The sequence below is a fragment of the Marmota flaviventris genome, chromosome 1 (genome assembly GCF_047511675.1).
Source record: "Marmota flaviventris isolate mMarFla1 chromosome 1, mMarFla1.hap1, whole genome shotgun sequence".
NCBI classification, from domain to species: domain Eukaryota; kingdom Metazoa; phylum Chordata; class Mammalia; order Rodentia; family Sciuridae; genus Marmota; species Marmota flaviventris.
In genome coordinates this window covers 55468749-55493864 of record NC_092498.1, presented here as the reverse complement: position 1 = coordinate 55493864, position 25116 = coordinate 55468749, and the positions used below count along the sequence as shown (strand labels likewise).

The 25116-nt window shown below is 35.3% G+C and overlaps 1 protein-coding gene across 2 annotated transcripts; it reads left to right on the top strand.

Annotated features, from left to right (window-relative positions):
* Positions 1-439: 439 nt before the first annotated feature.
* On the top strand, positions 440-20260 carry Cbll1 (Cbl proto-oncogene like 1). 2 transcript variants are annotated; one of them, XM_027926466.2, is made up of 6 exons: positions 440-784; positions 8544-8711; positions 12743-12840; positions 13201-13284; positions 14022-14095; positions 16763-20260. In XM_027926466.2, the coding sequence occupies exons 1-6, from the start codon at positions 772-774 to the stop codon at positions 17796-17798; spliced, it is 1473 nt and encodes a 490-aa protein (XP_027782267.1). In that variant the 5' UTR covers positions 440-771; the 3' UTR covers positions 17799-20260. The 2 variants fall into 2 exon arrangements, with proteins under 2 accessions (XP_027782267.1, XP_027782266.1); XM_027926465.2 differs by having other exon boundaries at positions 444-784; positions 12740-12840.
* The last annotated feature ends 4856 nt before the right edge of the window (positions 20261-25116 follow it).

Below are 25116 nucleotides of genomic sequence, written 5' to 3'. Positions count from 1 at the left end.
TTTCCCTAGATAATGAATGGTAGTCAAGCACTGTAAACGTGTTTCAACTGTTAGAGGAACTTCGGAGGTGGGAACCGGGGAACTGTCTGCTCTGCGTGGGTCTAGGCAGCCCGTCAGGACAAAGCGAAATTTAGACTATAAGCACAGAGCTTCCCTCTAGCCGGGAGCTTCCCCCAGCTCAGCGATTCCCTGGGCAACCTCCCACTGGAGGACGCCTGCAGGAGCGCGCTGTTTACACCTTCCCTAGAGCAGGAGGAGGTAAAGCAGCCCTCGCGGACCCGGGGGGATTCCAAACCGTTACTCCGCCCGCTGGGGTGGGGCCATCCCAACGGCCGAGCATGCGCGCTAAGCCAGCCGGCTCCAAGACACTACAAGTCCCACAAGGCAACGCTCTGCGTGGGCGGGCGTCTACCTTAGCCGCCCCAAGCTTATTCCTCTAGCTACTACCGCTCTCCGGCCGCCGCCGCCCCCCAACCCCCTGGCCCCATCTATTCCCTTCCCACGCTAAAGGCTACTTCCTCTTTGAGGCAAACGGGAAGCCTTAACAATCTCAATACCGAAGCTCCCGGCTCCGCTTGCCTCTGCCTGGACTATGCCTGACTCCCTCATCAGAGAAGGGTGGTGGAGGCGCGAGAAGGGAGCTCTTGCAGGGCAAAGTGGGGCAAACCGGCCACACTTCCGTCTTCTGGGCTCCGGAAGGTAGCGCGCACGCGCTTGTTGAGACTTCGGCTCGGTTGACTTCCGCTCCCACTGTGCCCTGCGAGCCGAATCATGGATCACACTGGTAAGGAGGCGGAGGCAGTGGGGGTCCCAGTTTCATGCCCCCTTGGCTAGTCTGGGACTGGTCGTCCAGCGGGCAAAAGGGGTTACGCTTGCCCCACAGCACTGGGGTGTGGCGGTGAGGAAGAAATCTCATAGACCCTCTTCCCGTGCCCCGCAGGGCCTGCTGCTTCTCGGCCTACCCTCCGGTGCGGTACCTCCATCCTCGGTGCCGGCAACAACCGCTTCTGTGTCTGGTTTTGCTGAGCTCCCAGCTGGGACAGTGGGCGGCGTAGGCTTCCTGGCAAGGGGAGAGCGCCGTATCTTTTATTTATTTAAACTCAACACAGTTGCTCTGCCCTAGGTTATGGGGTACTGGTGGGTGGACACCAGCGGTGATTGAAGTCTCCTTGCGCTGGTAGTTAGTTGAAGACTTCCTGCTCTCAGCTTTAGGCGGGTGCTGCAGTTATTTCTTGTTTGTCTCTTCGGTCCATCATGGATTAGAGGTTACAGAAGGGAAGGGAGTCGGATATAGTTTTCCAATTCATAAACAGAGCAGCTAGAAATTTCCATCTAAGCCTAAACCATGCCTATGCTTCGGCTGTGGTCTTTTCTCATCATCAGTTGAGGCCACTTATATAGGAACACAAAAGATCAAGACATTCTCATCCCTTTCGCCAAGGGTAGCTCCACCTCTTGTTAGGTGTTATGTGCTTCGCTTTCTTGTGGTTCTTGGATGTTGAATGAGGCACTTGAAGTTAGTAAGTGCTTCAGTTACATCGATCATAGCACACGTAGGGGGAATAGACTTTTTCTTAAGCATTGATCTGAATGTTCTCAATCATCAGCTACATATTTATTGAGTGTGTGTACATACATGTTTATTTATGCCGGATATGTCTAGATACTTGCAGGCCTGAAGATGGAATGATGAAGGAGTTAACAATAGAACTGGGTTCTTTTCCTCTTGGACATTACATCCTGCTGGGGAAGACAGACAGTCACACACATTCTCATTCCCCCCACCCCCATATATATATAAACTCGTTTACATATTATTACAGATTGTGGTGAATGCCTTCAAGGAAAACAAATGCTGTGGAGTAGGAAGTTTCAGAGAGAATGGGCAGGGAAGGTCTTCTGGGAAAGGTTAGTAGTTGAGACTCATGTATAAGAAGAATCTAGCCATGAAATAAAACAGAAGGAACATTTTCAGCAAGTTCAAAGACTCCAGGATAGGAAAATGTAGAGAATGCCAGTTGGTTGTGGCCTAGTTGGCAAGGGAAAAAGAGCCCTAAGTTGAGGTTGCAGAGGAAGTCTTAAGTCACCACCTTCAGGACTTTGAAAGGTACATTAAAGAGTTTAATTTTAGTTTGAGTGAATATGAAGTCTCTGAATAGAAGTAAAAGAAGGAACATAATCTTAAATATATAATGGACTGTTTTGTGGAAGTCAAGAATAATAGAAAATAGACAATTTAGGAGGTCATTGTAGTAGACCAGAAAGGAGGCTTGGTTTAGTGAAAATGAAGTGATGGAGTACTTGCCTAACATGCAGTTCACAAGGCTCTGGTTTGAATCCCCTGCACCACCACCACTACAACAACAAAAGGTGGAGAGAGGTGGGATGAGGGGCGAGAAAGGGCAGATGCAATAGATGTTTTGGTGGTAGAGCTCAAGCACCTGCTAATGAATTGATTTGGGGGTATGGGAGAGAAATGCCTGGGCTTCTGGTTTCAGTGGAAGTTAGGAATTTGGGAACAAGAATTTGGTTTTGGACTGCTGGGTATGAGATGTATATTGATATAGGATGGGCGGTACCAAATGGAGCTCAAAGGAAAGATATGGACCAAAAATATATATTTGGGAGTTAATACCTTATAGTTGATCTCTTTAAAGCATGAGCATGGGAGAGATCATTTAGTGAGAGGCGTATAGAAAAGAAGAGGGCCTAGAACCAGGCTTTAAGGAATTCCAGAGTTTGGAAAATATATAGAGTTGAAACTCTGGAGTCTTGAGGGTAGGGTAACAAATGTGTGATTTTAGCAAAATATTTCTCCTTTATCCTGTTACTGGAACTGGGAGTGAAGTCCCTTTTACAGTTTAGAAGTTGTTATATTAGGAAATCTGAAAATGGATGGGTGTGTAAGAGGCTTTATTCTAATTTTAAACTTTTTAAGTTAAAAGTTTGCATGGGAAATAAAAGTTAATTTCTTTTTGAGACCTTCTCCTTAATGTTTCATATCAGAAGACAGTACCAGTTGCTATACACTGATTGTGAGGAAGAAACTTTTGTGAAAGTTTCAGATATCAGAGTTCATAAACATGAATTTGATGACAATCACAAATAAGCCATTGACAAATGAGGAAATGCTGTTAGCTAGTTAATTGAAGACATCATGACAGAATAGGCATCTTGAGAATGATTTTAATATCAAAGGATCAAGTGGTCTTTGGAAAAATTGGTGAAACCCTTGAATATTAGTGCAAAAATGACCCATTGTATATATGGTCATGCGTAAAATTGAAATGTAAAATGAAGTATTTTAAGGAGAAAAAATTTTCCATGAAACAGTTAACACTTGATTCATTCTTTGGTCACTCATATGCATTGTTGAATTAGCACCTTTGTAAAGTAACCTAAATTTTGTAAAATATTTCTTTGTTCCTTTTATTCAAGATAAAAATCCAAAACCTTTTTAAGCTACATAATAAAAAGTGCTGTTTCTTGTAAGGTGAATTCACCATAAATGGCCAGTTATCCTTAGTTTTCTCTTTGAATAATATCCAAGGACTTTGTTACTATGGACTGTATGTTTAGTTATTAATTCAAAAGGAAATTGTATTGTATGTTTTGATCCTTAATTTTAAAAAGACACAAACCAAAAAAAAGTTCCTCAAACAATCCCAGATTGTTGTCACTGTGAAGTGTTCTACTTTATAACTTGAAATTTGTGAAGCAAACAGCAAAGTTTTAGGGGGCAGCAGGCTCTTGCACATGGCAAGCTGGCTATGTGATCAACAATAAGAGACCTCAAGCGTTCAGGGTGGTGTGAAAAGAACTTGTAATGAAGTGTTGGTATTTTCATTCACAAAGGTAAAACCCTTAAGAATCCTTTTGATAGCTGAAGGACAATATTAACTCTTTTTTAATAATTGGAAAGTCAGGAATACTTTTTAAGAAAAATGTTATTTAGAAATATCTGCCTTTTGGCTGTTGCATTGCTTTAAGTATTTTTACATAAATAAACAAATGCATTGAAAATGAATGAAATACATTAATCAGCTTGTTAGTTCATTTAGTGAAATGTTGAAAATTGATAAAGTTGGAAAAGTTGAATTTATTCTAATTCAAGAGTTTAGCTAACCATGTAATCCCTTCTTCATATCCCCCTGCAAGATTACCTGTTAAAAAAGTAGAAAGTAGACTGAAAAAATTCAAAATAATCATTCAGGACCTATTTTAACACAAAAAGTGTACATGTAATACAGCCTTGGAGGTCATTGGTACTGAGTTACTACTTTTGTCTTTACTCATAATTAATATGGACAGTTTATTTGTTTTGATTGTAATATTGTTTGCAGGGGCAGTTATACAACTTTGTTCAATAACTTATGTTTAAAACATAATTTAAAATTTTTGTTTCTTTGTATTTCTCATTTTAGAGCATTTTCCTTTTTGACTCTAGGTAAAGTTGATTATTTTCTGTGTTATAATATCTTTTCATTTACTTGAACAAAGGTAACTCTTTAAGCTCTACATGAGTTGGTTCTATGAAATAATAATGGAACATAAGTTAATTTGTTTCATAGATGATAACAAGCAGAGGTGTCATTTGTTTAGACTTAGATAGATGGAGTTAGAAACCTTGCATCCTCCTAGATTATAATTTTCCAATACAGTGCTAAGAATAACTCAGTGTATCTCTAGAAATGTTGTAGTACAAATTATTGCATGTTTCTGTTATTACGGGGTATAATAAATTTTTACTTTATTGCTCAACCCTTTTCCTTCATTTTAGGCTGAAGGAAATAATCTCTTTAAAACTGACTTCATTTTCAGGTGCATTATTTAATTTTGCCTTCATCAGGGTTAGGTTTTTTTTGTTTGTTTTTTTCAGTTTTATTGGTTACCCTAATGTAAACTTAGCAACTTTATTGACTGTCTACGTGGCAAGCTTGACAGGAGATAGGGATGGTTTTGTTTCTTTTCCTTTTTCATTTTTTTTTTAAATTCTCATAGTTACTTTTTTTTAAAAAAATATTTAATTTGTTTTACATGACAGCAGAATGCATTTGAATTCATAGTACACATAGAGCACAGTTTTTCATATCTCTGGTTGTACATAAAGTAGAGTCACACCATTTGTGTCTTCATACATGTACTTAGGGTAATAATGTCCATCTCATTCCATCATCTTTCCTACCCCCAAACCCCCTCCCTTTCCTTCCCTCCATTTGCCCTAATCAAAGTTCCTCTATTCCTTCCATGCTCCCCCTCACCCCCATTATGTATCAGCATCCACATAGCAGAGAAAACATTTGACATGATATTCTCCAACCCCATCCATTTAGCAGCAAATGACATGACTTTATTCTCTCTTAATGCTGAGTAATATTCCATTGTGTATATATACACCACAGTTTACTTATCCGTCTATTGAAGGGCATCTAGGTTGGTTCCACAATTTAGCTTTTGTGAATTGTGCTGGTATAAACATTGGTGTGGTTGTGTCACTATAGTATGCTGTTTTTAAGTCCTTTGGGTATAAACCAAGGAATGGGATAGCTGGGTCAATTGGTAGTTCCATTCCAAGTTTTCTAAGGAATCTCCATACTGCTTTCCAGATTGGTTGGACCAATTTGCAATCCCACCAGGAATGTATGAGTATGCCTTTTTTTCCACATCCTTGTCAACATTTATTGTTGTTTAAATTCTTAATAGGTGCCATTCTGACTGGAGTTAGATGAAATCTTAGAGTAGTTTTGATTTGCATTTCTCTAGTTGCTAGAGATGTTGAACATTTTATCATATATTTGTTGATTGACTGCATATCATCTTCTGAGAAGTGTCTGTTCAGCTCCTTAGCCCATTTATTGATTGGATTATTATTATTATTTTTGGTATTAAGTTTTTTGAGTTCCTTATATATCCTAGAGATTAGTGCTCTATCTGATGTGTGTGTGCTAAAAATTTGCTCCCATTTTGTAGGCTCTCTCTTCACCTCACTGATTGTTTCTTTTGCTGAGAGGAAGCTTTTCAATTTGAATTCAGCCCATTTATTGTTTTTGGATTTTATTTCTTGTGCTATAGGAGTCTTGTTAAGGAAGTCGGGGCCTAATCCAACATGATAAAGACTTGGGCCTACTTTTTCTTCTATTAGGCGCAGGGTCTCTGGACTAATTCCTAGGTCCTTGATCCATTTTGAGTTGAGTTTTGTGTGTGGTGAGAGGGGTTTATTTTCATTTTGCTGCATGTGGATATTCAGTTTTCCCAGCAGTATCTGTTGAAGAGGCTATCTTTTCTTCAGTATAAGTTTTTGGCACCTTTGTCTAGTATGAGATAACTGTATTTATGTGGGTTTGTCTCTGTGTCCTCTATTCTGTACCATTGGTCTACAAGTCTATTTTGGTGCCAATACCATGCCTTTTTTGTTACTATTACTCTGTAGTATAGTTTAAGGTCTGGTATAGTGATGCCACCTGCTTCATCCTTCTTGCTAAGGATTGCTTTGGCTATTCTGGGTCTCTTATTTTTCCAGATGAATTTCATGACTTCTTTTTCTATGAGGAATGTATTGGGATTTCAATTGGAATTGCATTAAATCTGTATAGTACTTTTGGTAATGGTCATTTTGACAATATTAATTCTGCCTATCCAAGAACAAGGGAGATATTTCTATCTTCTAAGGTCTTCTTCAATTTCTTTCTTTAGTGTTCTGTAGTTTTCATTGTAGAGGCCTTTCACCTCTTTTGTTAAGTTGATTCCCACGTATTTTAGTGTTTTTTTTTGGTTTTTTTTTTTGAGGCTATCGTAAATGGGGTGATTTTCCTAGTTTCTCTTTCAGAGGCTTTGTCACTATACAGAAATGCTTTTGATTTATTGGTGTTGATTTTTATATCTTGCTACTTTGCTGAATTCATTTATTAGTTCTAGAAGTATTCTGGTGGAATTTTTTGGATCCTCTAGGTATAGAATCATGTCATCAGCAAATAGTGATAGTTTGAGTTCTTCTTTTCCCATCCATATCCCTTTAATTTCTTCCATCTGTATAATTGCTCTGGCTAGGTTTTCAAGAACTATGTTAAATAGAAGTGGTGAAAGAGGGCATCCCTGACTTGTTCCAGTTTTTAGAAGGAATGCTTTCAATTTTTCTCCATTTAGAATGATGTTGGCCTGGGGCTTAGCATAGATAGCTTTTACAATGTTGAGATATGGTCCTGTTATCTCTAGTTTTTCTAGTGTTTTGAACATAAAGGGGTACTGTATTTGTCAAATGCTTTTTCTGATCTCTTGAGATGATCATATGATTCTTTAGATATATTGATGTGATGAATTACATTTATTGATTTCTATATGTCGAATCAATCTTGTATCCCTTGGATGAACCCCACTTAATCGTGTATTTGATTTGCCAGAATTTTACTAAGAATTTTTGCATCTATGTTTATTAGAGATATCGGTCTGAAATTTTCTTTTTTTGATGTGTCTTTGTCTGGTTTTGGAATCAGGCCTTTGATACTGGCCTCATCGAATGAGTTTGAAAGTGTTCCCTCTTTTTCTATGTCATAGAATAATTTGAGGAGTGTTGGTTTTAGTTCTTCTTTGAAGGTCTTGTAGAACTCAGCTGTGTATCCATCTGGACCTGGGCTTTTCTTGGTTGATAGGCTTCTGATGGCGTCTTCTATTTCATTGCTTGAAATTGATCTGTTTAACTTGTGTATATCATCCTTATTCAGTTTAGGAAAATCATATGATTCTAGAAATTTGTCTTTGATATTTTCTATTTTATTGGATTATAAATTTCAAATTATTTTTTGTATTTCTGTAGTTTCTATTGTGATATTTCCTTTTCATCACAAATTTTAGTAATTTGAGTTTTCTCTCCCCTTCTCTTCATTAGCATGACTAAGGGTTTATCAATTTTATTTATTTTTTCAAAGAACCAAGTTTTTGTTTTGTCAGTTTTTTCAATTATTTCAATTCCATTGATTTCAGCTCTAATTTTAATTATTTCCTATTTTCTACTGTTTTTGGTGTTGATTTGTTCTTTTTTCTAGGGCTTTGAGGTGTAATGTTACGTTATTTATTTGTTGACTTTTTCTTCTTTTAAGGGATGAACTCCATGCAATGAACTTTCCTCTTAGTACTGCCTTCATAGTGTCCCAGAGATTTTGATATGTTGTATCAGTGTTCTCATTTACCTCTAAGAAATTCTTATAGTTCAAGACAGAGGTTCTTATCTTGGGTTCATGAAGTTTTTTATTTTTCTGTAAACTGTGGAATTAGTGAAAATTTTTATTGTTCACTTCTCTAAGAGAGATAAAAGTACTATAGCTTTGTCAGTTTCTAATAGGGTTCCGTGTCTCAAAAAGCGTTGCTTTAAAAGTTTATCTAAAATAAAGAAAATTAGCAGTAAATTTGTGTTAGTGTAATATTTAAAATCAGGACTAATATTGTTAACCCTTGATAATGTTGGTTATGTTGTTTTAATACCTGAGATGAAATAATCTTCAAAAAGAAAAACTAAAAGAAATTAAAATTTGTTTTTTCCTCTAACATAGATAATGAGTTACAAGGCACTAATAGTTCTGGATCATTGGGTGGTCTTGATGTTCGCAGACGAATTCCTATAAAACTCATCTCCAAACAAGCAAACAAAGCCAAACCTGCACCTCGAACTCAAAGGACTATAAACAGGATGCCTACAAAGGCTCCACCTGGTGATGAAGGTAATTTGTTTAAACTAATATGTTCAATAGTCTTTTTGTTTATCTCATTGCACCATACGTCTGTGATCTTATTTACTTATGGCTACTTTAATCCTACATGCTCTTTTCAGCCTTTTTATTTCATTTTGGTATATTTTATGCTTTTTTTCTCCCTTTATAAGTTTCCCCTTTAAAAATAAACCTAAATGGTATTCCAGAAAGCATAGCATAAGTAAAATAGCTCCCTCTATAATCCTTCTTTCCAAAGATAATCTTATGAAGACTTTTGTACAAAAGTACAGTTTTTTCCTAGGTAGTTTTTCATGTAAAGTGCATTTGAAATTTTGCCTTATCACTACATTCAGATGTACATAATTTAAAAAAATTGGTTTTGTCAGTGGCTCAAGAGGCAGAGACAGGAGGAATGTAAGTTCAAAGCTAGCCTCAGCAATTTAGTGAGGCCCTAAGCAACTCAGCAAGACCCTGTTTCTAAATAAATATATGAAAGGGCTGGGGATATGGCTTAGTGGTAAAGTGCCCCTGGGTTCAATTCTTGGTACCAAAAATAGAAAAAAGAAATAGGTTTGGATATTTCATTTATGATATACCATAATTTATTTAGCAAATTTTTTAGTTTTTTTCCTCTAATAATGGTACAGCAAATATCCTTGTGTATATGGCTTAATATGATTATTTTGTAAAATTTATACTTTGCAAAAACTTTGGACATTTAAAAACTTGATGATAATGTACATTTTAGAATTTGTCAGATATTGTCAAAGTGCTTTTCAGGAAAGGTATATTAGCTTATATTCCCACACATCGATTTCTGGTATTATTAACTTAATTTTTTTCTTTTCATATATATTTCTTTAATTATATGTAAGGTTTTATATATTATATATATCTTTTCATAGTATATCTTTTCATAGTATTGGTCATTTCTTTTGCCTAGGTTTTTCCCATTCATATTCTTTTCCAGTTTTTCTGTTTGGCAGTCTTTTCTCCAATTTTTATGAGATTTTTGTAAATTAATGCAGTTAGCCATTTTGTTATATATTGTCTGTATTCTCCACTTGTCTTTTGAATTTTATTTGAATAAAATTTTTATTTGTAAAGATCTTGAAGACTCTGTGTAGCCAGAAAATTAGTCTTGCTCTTAGGACTTTTGGGTTTTAAGACATTCTTTAAGTGGAATTCCTTATTCCATGAATATAAGTTTTCCTATTTTACTATTTAGTAGAGGTCAGTAAACTGGCCAGTGGGCCAAATCTGGCCCTGTTTTTATAAATAAAGTTTACAACACAACCATGATTGTCCATGTAAGTTTTATTGGTGGCTGTTTTGCTTTTCTCCTATAATGGCAGAGCTGAGTATTTTTGATAGAGACAATATGGCCCACAAACTCTAAAATATTTATTGTCTGGGCTTTTACAGAAAAAGTTTGCTAACCCCTGTTTTGGGACATTTATGGATATGTGTTTAGTTGTGGTTGTTGATGTTGTTGTTATTTTAATTTTTTTAGTACCAGGGATTGAACCCAGGGCACTTTACCATAAGCAATATCCCTAGGGCTCCCCAACTTGTGTGTTTTTTTTTAATTTTGAGAGAGGATCTCACTAAGTTGCTTAGGGCGTTGCTAAATGGCTCAGGTTAGCCTCAAACTTAAGCCTCACAAGTTGCTGGGATTATAGATGTGTGTCACCATTCTCTGTGTTAGTTTATTAAAAACAAGCAAATGAAAAGCCTAACAGAAAGTGAGGTCTTACTTATTTTTCTCCATAGCAGCTAGCCATTTTGCAACCATTTACTAGTCTGTATATATATTTTTTTGCTGACTAGGAATCTTGCCATTAACATATGTTAAAGTTCTTAAAGTAGGTATATTTCTAGATTTTCTACTGTATTCTAGCAATCTGACTGTATATTATTATTATTATTATTTAAAGTATCAGACTGCTTTAGTTACCTTATAAAATGGTTCCTTTTACCATAGGGTTTCTCTTCTGCCTAAAGAAGTCTACTTGAAGTTGAAACATGGTAAATCATGGTGGTAAAGCTGGGGTATGGTTGAATGGTAGAACATATTTAGCATATTCAAGGTCCTAGGTTGGAATCCTAGCACCAATAAATCAATGAAAAATCACAATAGTTACAGCCTAGGGCAGCTACTCTACTATATAGGCTCCCCATCCCCCCTTTTTTTGTTAAGTAATATTTTAAACTAAACATGATGTACAATAGCTCTGTCTTAATAATAATCCAAACAATGCAAAAAAAAAAAAAAATGCGCTCATGTTTCCTCTTAGGTATGGCCTCACTCATCCTCAATCCTACAGCTCTTTCTAGAGGGAATTACTGTTACAAGTCTCTCTTAATAACATTAACTTAGGTTGAAGGTAATTATTGGATATTTAGGTTCACTTATTTGGTATTCTTAAGAAATTGTTTTTCCCCCTAAGGCATTGATCAAAATAGTGATTTTTGGGTGCTAGTATATTATCTGCACAGATATATAATTTAATGATAGGATTACTGGTTAAGCCACTCTGACAAATTATTATATATTTCTCATTTCCTTGGTCATTCATCTTGGTAATTTTCTGGGTTTCCAGCAATGATTTTCTTTATTTGGAATTTTAAATGACCCCAGCTTTTATGAGGTGTAAATGGCCATACAAGAGCTTGGGTACAAATGATAAGAAAACCCTGACTTTGAACTATACATTTGTGTTAGAGGTAATTAAATAGTATATTGGAGTATTCACAAAACTCTTGCGTCACTATGTGTGTGCGCGTGTGCGCCTGTCCATCCATCTGTCCATAGGTGCTGGTATTTAGCTATGTGGGTAAGATTAAAAGTGTTTTGGCTACTTTGTTTACCAGTTCTAGGGCCAAAAGAGTCATGAGAAGCCTTGAAGGAGGGATATATTTGTCTTCTCAGCTTTACTTTAGGAAATTGGATTCTACCTAGAATTTCCATCAGTTTTCTGTGCTTTTGTATGAGATGAAAGGATTGAGAGGAATGCTATCTCAACTTTTTAATTAGGCGAGAGAAGGTGAGAGTATTTGATCTTTTTATTGTCTCAAGTTTATAGATAATAATCATACAGCTCCTGCTATTTGGGTGATTAACTAGGAAGAGGTTTTAATTGAAAGGATGAAGTATGAATATGTTGATTCTAAAGTCATGCCCAGTGTGTGGGTAAGGATTCCTAAGAAAATCTTCAGAAGAAAATCTTACGTGACTGCATGACCAATATAATTCTGCAACCTGTACACTCAGAAAAATGAGAAATTATATCCCATCTGATTCAGATGTGTGATATGTCAAAATCATTGTACTGTCATGTGTAATTAAAACAAATAAAAACAAAAAATAAAAAAACAAGAAAAACTTGTCATAGAAAATCTTCAGAATTTGCTCTTTTTCATTATGTTCTTTTGGCAATAAAATCAGTTTCTTGTAGCCTTGTATCTACTTTTGTAGATATTAGAATAAATATGATATCTTAAAATATTATACAGCAAGCATGATGGTTATAATTGATAAGAGCACTTGAATGGGAGTCGAGATTGATTTTGCTGTTAATTACACCCCTGCCCTGTGGCCCCCCCCCCCCCCCCCCCCCCCCGCACCATATACAAGATGGAACCCAGGGGCACTCTACCACTTAGTTACATCCTTAGTCCTTTTTTTATTTTGAGGCAGGGTCTTGCTAGGTTGTTGGAGTTAGCCTTGAACTTATTCTGTTTCAGCTTCCCTGGTAGCTAGAATTACAGGTGTGTTGCACCGTGCCTAGTTCTGCCACTAATCTTGTATGTTGAATTATTGAGTATTCTGCAGTCAATTATAAAGTAATAGGATGGACTATATGATCATTTTTACCTGGTGTTTTAAACTAGTCTTAATTACCTTATTTTTAGAAGAACTTTGAAAGACATAAGATGGACTTTTTAGTGAATAGGCCTATTTTGTCATATACATATAGTTCCCAAATGAAATTTAAGATTTGAAAAGTAAATGGGTAACGTTCTTTTTTCCTCAGAAGGATTTGATTATAATGAAGAAGAGCGGTATGACTGTAAAGGGGGCGAACTGTTTGGAAATCAGCGAAGATTTCCTGGACACCTTTTTTGGGACTTTAAGGTATAATTAAAAATAAAATATTAAGTATTAAATAATTGAAATGCATAATATGTGAAGAATGTTATGAATTTTTAATATCCATGACTTTTTCATCATACACAAATAACTTACTTATTAATGCCAGGTTTCTGTTATTTTCAAAAATAATTTGAGGTGATGTTCATTGAAGTAAAATAAGATCAATAACCACTATTTAAGAAGAAAAACAAACTAATGGTGGGTAATATGTGAGGATTAAACTAAGAAACCTCTATTTCTAATTGTTATAACAATGTTTATAAAATTCTAACCATACCACTGTGAATTCTAAAATTTTTAGAATTGCATAAGAAGGAAATTTTAATTATATCATTTCAACAGATCAACATCTTAGGTGAAAAGGATGATACACCAGTTCATTTCTGTGACAAATGTGGATTGCCTATTAAAATCTATGGGCGAATGGTAAGTATAATTAACTTAAATTCTGTTTTTGTGAATGTAAGCATTTGTGTAGAGGTAGAATTCTGAAAAATTTAAGTAGACAGAGTTTTTCATTCTTTAATAACTATGTTTGTAACATTTAAGTATGAAATATGTAAGCAAAGTTTTGTTACTTTAATTTTTAAGAGCATGAAATGTTTCCATCATAGTGAATCTTTTTCTTTTTAATACCTTTATTTTGTTGTTTAGTTTTTTTCTTTTTTAAATGTGCTGGGGTTTGAACCCAGTGCCTCATGTGTGCTAGGCAAATGCTCTACCACTGAGCCACAATGCCAGCCCCATAAGTGAAATTTTAACGAAGGGAATACAACAAATTTAATATAATTATTATTTATTACTTTGGAATAGTTTCAGGAGAAACAAGATAAGATAAAACGTGTTTACAGTGGTTTTCAGGAGCTTTTAACCAGCAAGGACTGTGTTAGAAATTTATAGGACTTACACATCTAGAAAATGTAAACAGATGTATGTGTATATATACATTATTAAAAAAGGGATCAAAGTTTTAACACATTCTCAAAGCCTTTGTGATTAAAAAGAGTGTTAACTATTACTTTTATATGGTTAGTACTTATTAAATGTTCATTTGATCAGTTTTCATATGCTTTCTAGATATAGATCACTATGCTTATTGTTTTTTTTTACAGAAATATTTTAAGTTGTTCCAGTGTGCTTAACTATAATGTCTTTGTTTACAGATTCCATGCAAGCATGTTTTTTGCTATGACTGTGCTATTTTACATGAAAAAAAAGGAGATAAGATGTGTCCAGGGTAAGATAAGGTCATTTTTACTTTTTTAATTGGTAAAGTTTGTGGTATAATGATTTATAAAGGGTTAAAGGTCAGGGTGTGATGTAGACCAGGCAAAAATATCAAATATGTAGACATGGCTAATCTTTGTGAGCCCAGAGTTGGCTTTAGCCTTTTCAAGATGATGGGCAGCCTCCATCAGTCAACTTAAACTGACCCACATGATAAAATCTCTGTGCCATCATAGAATTAGTATTCTAAACCAGAAGCAATTATGTTTTCGTTTGCTTTTCATAGTCTCAAAACAAGTTATGAAGAACTAAGTCCATTTTGGGATAGTCAGTCTTTCGTTTTCTTTTGGTTGTTCTTTCCCTCTTCCTCACTAGAGAGGTAGTGTAGTATGGGTTAGTGATTAAGAACCGAGACTCCTGGTATTAGAATTCTTAAATTCAAATCCCTGTTCGGCCATTTATTGGCTATGTGACATAAGCTATTTTTTATCTATAAAATGGGACTGGTAATTATACTGACCTTCCTAGATTATTTTCAGGATTCATCAAAGACTGATTGATTGATAGAACATAAGCACTATGTATATATAAGCTATTCAAATATGATTATTATATAACTTCATTTAACAAATGAGGAAATGAATTATTCACAGTTGTGACATAGACCCAAACAAGTTATGAAGAGGTAGGTCCATTTTGGGATAGTCTAAAAGAATTGAGAATAAAGTAGGAATTTTTATATCAGTTTAGAACCCCTGATAAGGCAGGCTTGAGAAAGACTAATAGAAACTTCCTTGGAACAGCCTTAGGTTATTGATTGATTGATTGATTGTAAGTTGTATATGGAGCACAATGTCTTTATTTATTTTTATTTTTATGTGGTACTGCGGATTGAACCCAGTGCGTCACACATGCTAGTCAAGCGTTCAACTGAGCTACAACTCCAGTCCCAGCCTTAGGCTTCTTAGATTACTTATAACCTCTATTTGAAGCACTCCAAGGCTTGTAGTATTGGTTGCTAACAAAGCTATGAATGATTGCATGGGGTGATTCCCTTTTTGGTGTAGGAAATTGGCATTACTGAGAAAGGAATGATTCATTGAGAACCCAATGACAACTGATTTTCTTGGCTTGAAGTAACATTATAAAATTTGTTATTGGGGATTAAAACAGTATTCTGTAAAATTGTAATTCAGAAGAGTTATGAAATTAGAAGCTTATATTGCTTGTTTTGGTTATTTTCTCTAATGCCTAATTTTTCAACCCAGTATACATTAAGTCATGTAGTAAATTTAGATTGCTTCCTTTGGATAAAGGGTTTCATATGTGATAAAACAGTATGTAAAGGACATTAAGAAGTTTCCTCTTTTACATAAGGGTTTCAGTGATAATGTTTAACAGGAAATTTGGTTTTCAAGGCATTAAATATAATTCTAGTAAGCACCTCACCTGTGCTGTCCTTATCTATTTTAGGACATAAGCCTATCTGGATTAATATACCCAGATCAGGAAGTGAAGAAATGACAACCAGAGTTAATATAAACATTATATATTACTGCTGTTAGGCATCACCCAGAGAAAGTGTCTCACATCCTCTTAATGTAGGGATGTTTCTGAGTTTATAATGAAAAATTAGAAGTGTGTTATATAGTCACTTAAAGGAAGCATTTTAGTATCAACAGGAATTGCCAGCCTTATAGCAGGATGGAGAAATAGAACTCAACTTCAAGAGTATAGAACCATTTAACCTAACTTATTGGCATACACCTGTAATCCCAGTGATTGTGGAGGCTGAGGCAGGAGAATCACAAACTTGAGACCAGCTTCATCATCTTAGTATCTCAAAAAACTAGAAAGGTCTGGGGATGTAGCTCAGTGGGTAAAGTACCCCAGGTTCAACCCCTAATACCAAAAAAATATATATTTAATAAGAATGTCAGTTGACACACATAGTCATTGTTAACAGCTTGTATCTAAACAATATCACTTAACCAGTGATTAAATACTGTCACTTTCATTATTTGATCTTAAGAACACTCTTTTAAGGTGAAATAGATATAACAACATTGTGAGTTAGAGTACATAATTTAATTTCACTTGACAAATGAGGAAACATTCAAAATGGGTCAATGACTTCCCAATTCAAAAAAATTCCTTTCTTAAAGGGACCCTGATAGTCAAGGTTTAAATTTAAGTTATTTATATTTAATGTTAAGAGCACTAATGGTTAGGATGATCTTACCCATTGTTATTGTCCTTGCAGCATCTCCCACTTACTGTTCTCCATTTAGTAGTATTTGCTCAGCAAATACTGCTCCCGTAATTCAAGGTCTGAATTCCTTTGGTTGTGACAGGTCCTTGGCTTAGTTCTTTCTGGATTATTATTGTTATTATTTTTACAAATGAATAAAAAGCCACTTATAAAATCATTTCAAGGTGTTGGGAAGTATAAGGTCTCCTTTTAAGATATATTCTGGTAATACCACGAAGAGTTCAAGGTTGACAGAAATAATGATTAGAAACAAGGTAGGGGAGATTAAAATTACTTAAGAGTAACTATAACTTTTAATGTACTCTTTTGCTGTTTATATAACATTTTAAAAGTAGGTATATTTTTAAAAATAAGTGCATTATTTTTACCTTTTTAGTAAATCAAATTTTTTCCCTTCTAATTTAGCTGTAGTGATCCTGTGCAGCGAATTGAACAGTGTACACGAGGTTCTCTCTTCATGTGTAGCATTGTTCAAGGGTGCAAGAGAACGTATTTGTCTCAGAGAGACTTACAGGCTCATATCAACCATCGCCATATGAGAGCTGGAAAACCTGTTACCCGTGCTTCACTTGAAAATGTTCATCCTCCTATTGCCCCACCACCAACCGACATCCCTGATCGTTTTATAATGCCACCAGACAAGCACCATATGAGTCATATTCCGCCAAAGCAGCACATCATGATGCCACCACCTCCTTTGCAACATGTGCCTCATGAGCACTATAATCAGCCACATGAGGATATTCGTGCTCCTCCAGCAGAATTGTCCATGGCTCCACCTCCACCTCGTTCGGTCAGTCAGGAAACCTTTCGCATTTCAACAAGAAAACACAGCAATTTAATAACTGTCCCTATTCAGGATGACTCAAATTCAGGTGCTAGAGAACCACCACCTCCTGCCCCAGCACCTGCTCACCATCATCCTGAATATCAGGGTCAACCAGTGGTATCGCACCCTCATCATATTATGCCTCCACAACAACATTATGCACCACCCCCACCTCCTCCACCACCAATAAGCCATCCAATGCCACATCCTCCCCAGGCTGCAGGTACTCCTCACTTGGTGTATAGCCAAGCTCCACCTCCACCAATGACCTCTGCTCCACCACCAATAACCCCTCCCCCTGGACATATTATTGCCCAGATGCCACCTTATATGAATCATCCTCCTCCAGGACCTCCCCCACCTCAACATGGTGGTCCACCTGTAACTGCTCCCCCTCCTCACCATTATAATCCAAATTCTTTACCCCAATTTACTGAAGATCAAGGAACTCTGAGCCCTCCATTTACACAACCAGGGGGAATGAGTCCTGGTATATGGCCTGCACCAAGAGGGCCACCTCCTCCTCCACGAATGCAGGGTCCGCCTTCTCAAACCCCACTTCCTGGACCACATCATCCAGATCAGACAAGATACAGACCTTATTACCAATGATAATAGTATTTTGAACTGAAGATATGATGAGGGAAAAAAACTTAACGTGTAGTCAATCTTTTAATTAAGCTTTGACTGTTTGGGGAAGGAAAAGTACCTCTGAGGTGACTATAAAAAACACGTAGGGTCTTGTCTCTAAAATGGTTTTAAATCTTGACCTTAGGATTGATTTCAAGTACTATGCTATAGTGCAGATGAGTGGCTCAGTTGAGCACAGCTATATTTTAACAACTTTGTTCTCTAGGTGGTAAATTGACCCAGAAGAGACCATTTGTAAGAAAAAAAAAATTTTTTTGAAAAAAAAATTTTCATTGTTCCACTTTCAAAAGTATTGCTTTTGTTAAACCCAATGTTTAGTTTTTCTTGTGATACATTTTTGTTAACCTGTGTAAAAGGATTAAATTTCAATATGGTTGTAAAAATGCTATTTTTATGTGAATTTAAGTGCAGCCACATACTGTTTTATAAAACCATATGTTTTACCACTAATTTCCCAAAGTTACAATAAAATCCTAGAAGTAAAAATTTGCTAGAATTTGCTATAAGGGCAGACTGTTAAACGATAGAGAATTATTTCACATTTTAGGCACTGAAATTTTGCGATATCGTAAGTATGTAATACACTTCACTTGGATGCCTTTTTATGTTTAGGCAGCCTCAGGAGCACCAAAATACATTGGAATTCCAATACTAAGATATATTTATGTTTGTAATATTAAAAAATATTCTAATTATTTGAAAAGATATGGCCAAAGGATTCAACACTGTAGGCTCCAAGCTGGTGGGGGGATACTGTTACTTATTAATGCTTTTTTAGTGAATGGTTGGAATCACATGATGCACCACACTTATTAATCTTAAGTAACATTATTTTATATAACTGTTTAAATGGTGTTATTTAGATGAAGTGTGTTCTACTCTGTTCATTGTCTTAAATATTTAGGGCTAAATAGACTTTATATAAATCCTCGTTTCATGGTAGCTTAATTCTGTGCTTATGTGGATTCTCATTTATTGGATTTTAAACTACAATTTGAATGTTGTAGAGGAATTTAAATAATGTATTAATGAAGGATGTTTTCTTGTAATCACAAACTAGCATTTGCTCAGGTTTCATTGCTGTGTAATAAGGGGTTTTCCTCTAACTTGAAATTTAAAAACTATTTCCTTTCCCTTTGGTTGGTAAAACAGTCTAAACTTGGAATATTTTAGCATGGAGTCAACAGTAAAGACTACCAGATAATTTTGTATTGGAGAAGAGAAAAGTAATGACTAAATTGTGAATTTCAGTGCTTTATAAGGTGCCTTTAGAGTCAGCTTTTGCATTATAGGGGCTTGTTACAGTCCAGCTGAGATGACCACTTACAGTTTATACAGATCTCATATGTATAAATCAATCTTCTTAGGATATTATTGTATATCCTTTGAATAAACCCTGTGAAGTTTTTCCTCCCCCCCTAAAATGGTGCATAACATAAACATGATGTGTAGAATGCAGATATCATTTATTAGATAGTTTGTATAGTATATAAATTTAGAACATTTCTTTTTGACAAAGGATAAACTGATTGCTAATTTACCATTTGATTCTGTCAGGAATAGGCAAAACATAATTCTTGGATAATCAGATGCAAAATCATTTCTGAATTTAGAGCAGAATTTAGAAATAATACAAATGGCCATTTCAACTTTGGCTGAAAATAAGTAATACACTTTTTTCTTAAGCAAGTGGTTTTTCACACTTAGCAGTTTGAAAGTCTAGTTTGTTAATGCACTATTTCTAGTGAGAAATTCTTGTTATTAGAAGCATGGGAGTGAAATAGTGTGAAATGGTGGTGAGTGCTTCTATCATATTACTGTAGGTACTTGGACTGGTGCAAACTTGATTCCTTTTCATGCCCCTGTTTAGGAGCTGTTAAAATATTACTGTTTAAATCCCAACCGTTCTTTGTTTCTTGTAATTAGAAAAATAGCCAAATTCACTTTAGAGCTTCTCAACTATTTATGAAAAGCTCTCCTGCGCTTATTGAAATTCACTAGCATTGAATGTGGCAAGAAACCACTTTGTGTTTTGGATAAAAAAAAATTATCATGGTGAAATTCCACATTAATAATTCTTATAGGCTTTTAAAAATGATTTATTTTTCAGTTATGTTTAATAAATATGCAGGGAGGCAGATCAGATGAATGTCTTGTAGCGGACAAAAATTTTAAATGGTGTTAGACTTGAATTCATCAGTTCATTGTTTGAATGAGGGTGGGTGGGTAGAAGGAAAACAAAATTACTGTTAGTGTTTCTTTTCTTAAGGAAAAAGATGTGAATCCCAGCCTTATTTCAGGGAAGCCTTTGAAGCTATGATGGACATAAGTCTAAATGTATGTATGTTTCATTATATTGCTCTTAAGACTACTGAGGTGGCAGTTTAATTCTTAAAAACAATAAAATGGAAGCATAAATACTATTTTGCCTAGATGAGTTTTTACCTAATGATGACATGCTTGGGAGAATACAAAATTTTCGATGTTTATGTTGTAACTTTCCACAGCAAAATTAGGTTCACTTTTTTAAAGATTAAAACCAACAAATTGTTTTATTTCTTTGGTGCGTATTTGTACAGTATAGTATTTGGGGAACAATCTGTTGCAAAGACCTTAAGAAACTATCCATTTTACTCAAAATTGTGTAATTACTAATCATATCTAGCCAAAATATAAGTAGAAAAGAGATTTGAGCCTAATTTAAAAACTCAAAAATAAGTGACTATTTATGAAATATATAGAACTGCTTTAAAATTTTGTTCTGAATGATATTCTGGGAGAGTATCTTTTTGAAAAAGACCTACACTGCTGTCTTTCATGAATTTTTAAAAATAGTCTTATAAGTACATGAAAAAACACAAATATCTAAAAAATATACTTCTCAGATTAGCCATCAAATCAGTAGATCAACGTTAAATGAAATTTGACATAATCATATTCAAACATTATAGCCGGAATGAAGGGAATTTACTTTTTGTGAGTAATTTGTATGTATTGTATGAGTATGGCCTAGAAACCAAGCAGAATTTACTTACTACAATAAATGCACACTCTAGTAAAGCAGTGTTTAGATAATACACTAAGCTGAAAGAGGAATGGGAATTATGCCAGATGAAATATTAGGTAGTACTACTAATAAGAATTTTCTTGGCTTTTCAAACACCTTGTTTTGATTCATGCCCCTTGGATTTTCCGTTGTTGAGAAATACTTTAAGGGTGATTGCTTAAAATAACACTTGTGTTAAAGCTTAATTTCCCCATCTTTAAAAATTATGAATTTTTAGGCTTTACAAAATCATAGTATTGAAAAGTAAGTAATGGGTTTGGTTCTCACATTGTTCAGGATCATCTTTTAAAAAAATAACTCATTACAAAATATTTTCTATGACCCAAGAATATCTATCATTTCTATTTTAAGTAGTTGTAAGCCCTGTCATATTGAATTTAAGCCCATTTTTGTTGGGGACCACAAATCAAGTCAAGATGGCGCCTGGCAGTTTACCAGGAGGAGGGGTTTGTGAGGCATCGCCACTGAGCCATTAAGTTGGTGGAGATTCCTTATTGGCTGATTGCTGTAACAGGATGATGCTAATTGAGTCAAGCAGTGTGTAATCAGTTAGGTATATATACCTCTGCTGTTTTGTAATAAAGCGGCTCCTGCTACCTTGGGTGCCTGCTACCTTGAGTTCCCGCTGAGTTTCCCCGCAATAAAGCAGTTCCCGTTTCAACCTTCAAGTCGCTTTTCACCTCCTGGTTATTGTGCCCAGCTGGACTGCGGCACATTTGCTGTTAAATTGTCCTTTTGCCTTCAGATTGGAAATTTCCTGCTCCATTTTACTTTACTTCCTTGTTTAAAATCTTTTATTTTTAAAAAAATTTTAGTCACTTTCAGTTACACAGGTATGATATCCTGTGGGGAAACAAACTAATATTACAAATAAAGGCAGAGGAGATACCTTCAACCACTTGCCCAGTGAGCTTCTGATAAGTCTTGTTGATTGTTAAAACTGACTTGTATGACTAATCATTTTATAGATCTGACATTTAAATAGACATGCTCAGCTGGTAAGCATCTTAATCCATGCCAAATGTAAATTTCATAACCTCTATTCAATAATTATATATTGAGTTCCTATTGTGGAATATGAAGATTCATTCAAATATTTATGCACTAGACATAGTGCTAAGTAAGCACTAAGTAAAGTTTTAAACTTGTAACACAAGTGTTATTTTAAGCATTCTGAAAGTATTTTTCAGTGATGGAAAGGCCTTAGTAAAGAATTTGACCCTGCTCCAGATAGGTGGGATGCACAATCTTTAAAAGAGACAAAGTGATTTATAAACATTAGATTGTAGACCATGTGGTAAAATCTTATGCAAAAAAAAAAAAAAAAAAAAGGGTAATTGGACTAGGTGTTTGTGATTTTAAGTAAAATGGACTAGGTAGAACTCATTGAAAAAGTGACATTTGATGAAAAATATTGAGTGAAAGTCAGGTAGATAATGTAGGTCAGAGCTTTTGAAGCATAGTGCGCAGTTTGTAAAGGCCTGAAATGAGATTGCACCTTGCATATTTGAGGAGAAGCAAGGAGTCTGGAGTAGAATAAATGAGATACTAGGAGGTCAAAGACTGGGGTTTTAGGCCAGTGGTAGAGCACTTTCTTAGCATGTACAAGAAAGACCTTGAGTTTAATAGCCAGTGTTATATATGTGTGTGTGTGTGTGGCGGGGGGAGTCAGAGATAATAATGGAATAGGGAAATAATAGGCCTTGTAGACTTTGACTCTGCTCCGATAGATTTGAGAAGCCATTGTAGCCTCCTGACTAAAAGAGTGGAGAATCTGGCAGAGACAATTCAGAAGGGTGTTCTAATACTTTACACAAGAGATAATGGTGGTAGCATTGTAGGCATTAAGAACTGGGTGACTTGAGGAAGGATACATATATGTATATAAATAAATATACATAAAAATTAAGCACCTAATATGTATTAGATGTGGGTATGTAGTAATGAACAAAAAAGATACAGTCCCTGCCCCTTAGGGGCTCACAATTTAACTTGTCTTGGAATTGTCCTTGATAGTCATCCCTAAGATTTTCTCAAGAGATTTTCTTTTATGTATTTTTCAAGTTGTAGTGGCAGATTTTTTTTTTTTTTTAACCTTTAAAAATGTCCAGCTTTGAAATAGATCAGTTTTTAGACAGGTCTTAATTTCCTTTAGGAAGTAATATTTCCTAATTAAAAACCTGGGCTCTGAAGTTGGATTTCTGGACAGGTTTCTGCAACTATATACCTTAGACTAGTTTTTGTATCCTTGTTGAGCCTTGTTTTACTTTGTTACAAAGTCAGCATAATCATAGTGTCTACCTGTAAGGGCTATTTTGAGAATTAATTGATTGTATGTTTACATAGTCAATAGGATTTCCTGATAGATTTGTCAGCCTGAGCAGCCTGAAGAGTGGAGTTGTAGAATCACAGAGTCAGAAAATATGCTGGTAGAACACAATAAGGGGAGCAGATCAGTTTCAACAAGGTGAAATCCAGGAAGAAGTACCAAAAAAAGTGAATTAATTATTCCTCTTCTATTCTTGTTCATACAGTGAATAGTCAGACTTTTGTTTAAAGCATTTTATTTATGTTTCTAAGTAGCAACTTATTACAAATATTTATCAAATGTTTAATTATTATAAGACAAACTGCTCAACATGTATAGCTTCAAACTTTTTAATTTCAATAATGTATTTGTGTCTCCTCAAGGTGGTTCTGTCTCCCAATTGTATTTTCTCCTTCAATCTTCCTCTAGTTTACATAATTTTATTTCTATCTTGCATCGTGATCTCTTAACCTTATCCTAAATCAGGGATCAGATTTCTGTACTAGTAAATAAATTCTACTGCTTACTAAGTAGAGGCCCAGGCCCACATGTTCCCACTACTCAAAGCATATCCACCTTAGAGACCTAGAAGAAAAGAAACATTTCAGGATATAAAAGTTGAATGTGTGGTGATGTGGGCCTGACAACTGAAGCACCTGTGCCTGTTCCCTGTGATCTTGGTTGGCAAGAATGTGGAGGGCATCAGTTCCTGGGAAGATACTGTAGCCTTCAGCCACAGCCCTATATAAAGCATTTGTCCCCTGCTCAAGTCAAATGATCACTTAAATAGACTCCTGTTTTCAATTTCTAGTCTATACCTTATATCAAGGAAAAGATCTTATTCTGAGGTTTGTAGGGCACACATACATGTGTATGTATATTTTTTTCCCCTAAAATCCACAAGGTGCATAAAACTGTATGAGATGTTCATGATTCAAACTGTTTAAGAAACACTGTAAAGAGTACTGATATTATAGTTTGATTTAAGATCAGCTATGTAAATAACCTTTATTATGCTTTTCTCTATTTGGGCTTACATCCAGTAAACAAACCCTCTCAGTATAAGACACTGTTAACAAATGATGAAAGAGTATTTTGACAATAAATGTTGAAAGATAAATCTAAAACAATTGAGACAGCTTTTCCCATTGACAAGATGTTTGGAACAATGCCAGTGAGAAAGAAGCCTGGGTACTGAATCTCATTCTCTAGTGAAATTGAGCTCGAGAAATGTTATTCTGCCCTTTCAGTTGCAATGACCAGCAGTGAAAAAAGAAAAGAGTCATCCCTTTTCCTACCACTTGTTTTCTTCCCATTGAGGCCAGGAAAAATTGGCTATCTGTCCATCATGGTCTCTCTTTACCTTGCTTTGTCATTTTATAGCCCACATTAGCCTATACATTTTTCATAGTAAGAAGGGGAAAATAAGGATTTGCCTCAAAAGCTAATTATAGTTACACATATGACATTAGGAGGATTGTGTCAATCTGGATAGTAGGTTAGATATTTTAAAAAGCTGGAGGAGCAGTCATAAAATCTGTGCAGAGAAGTCTCATCACAGGGGTTTTGTTAAGATTCTCATGTAGCAGTTTTCTATTCAGACCACTATAGAAAGGACCCACAGCAAGCATGTATCAGAAAGCTTATAACAAATTTAATAAAACAACACATTTGCTGTACAACTGAATTTTTTAAAATGGAGAAATATTAGCATGACTTGTATAAATTATGAGATTCAAAGCAGTGGTATAAAGACACTGCGAAGCATTGTGAAAGTTCTGACTTGAATGGAAATCTGACAGTGCTACAAAAATACATATATACAAAATAATTTTCCTTTGATAAATCTACAGGTATAAAATTAAAGAGTATTTACATAATTTTATATAGATATGTGAAAAATA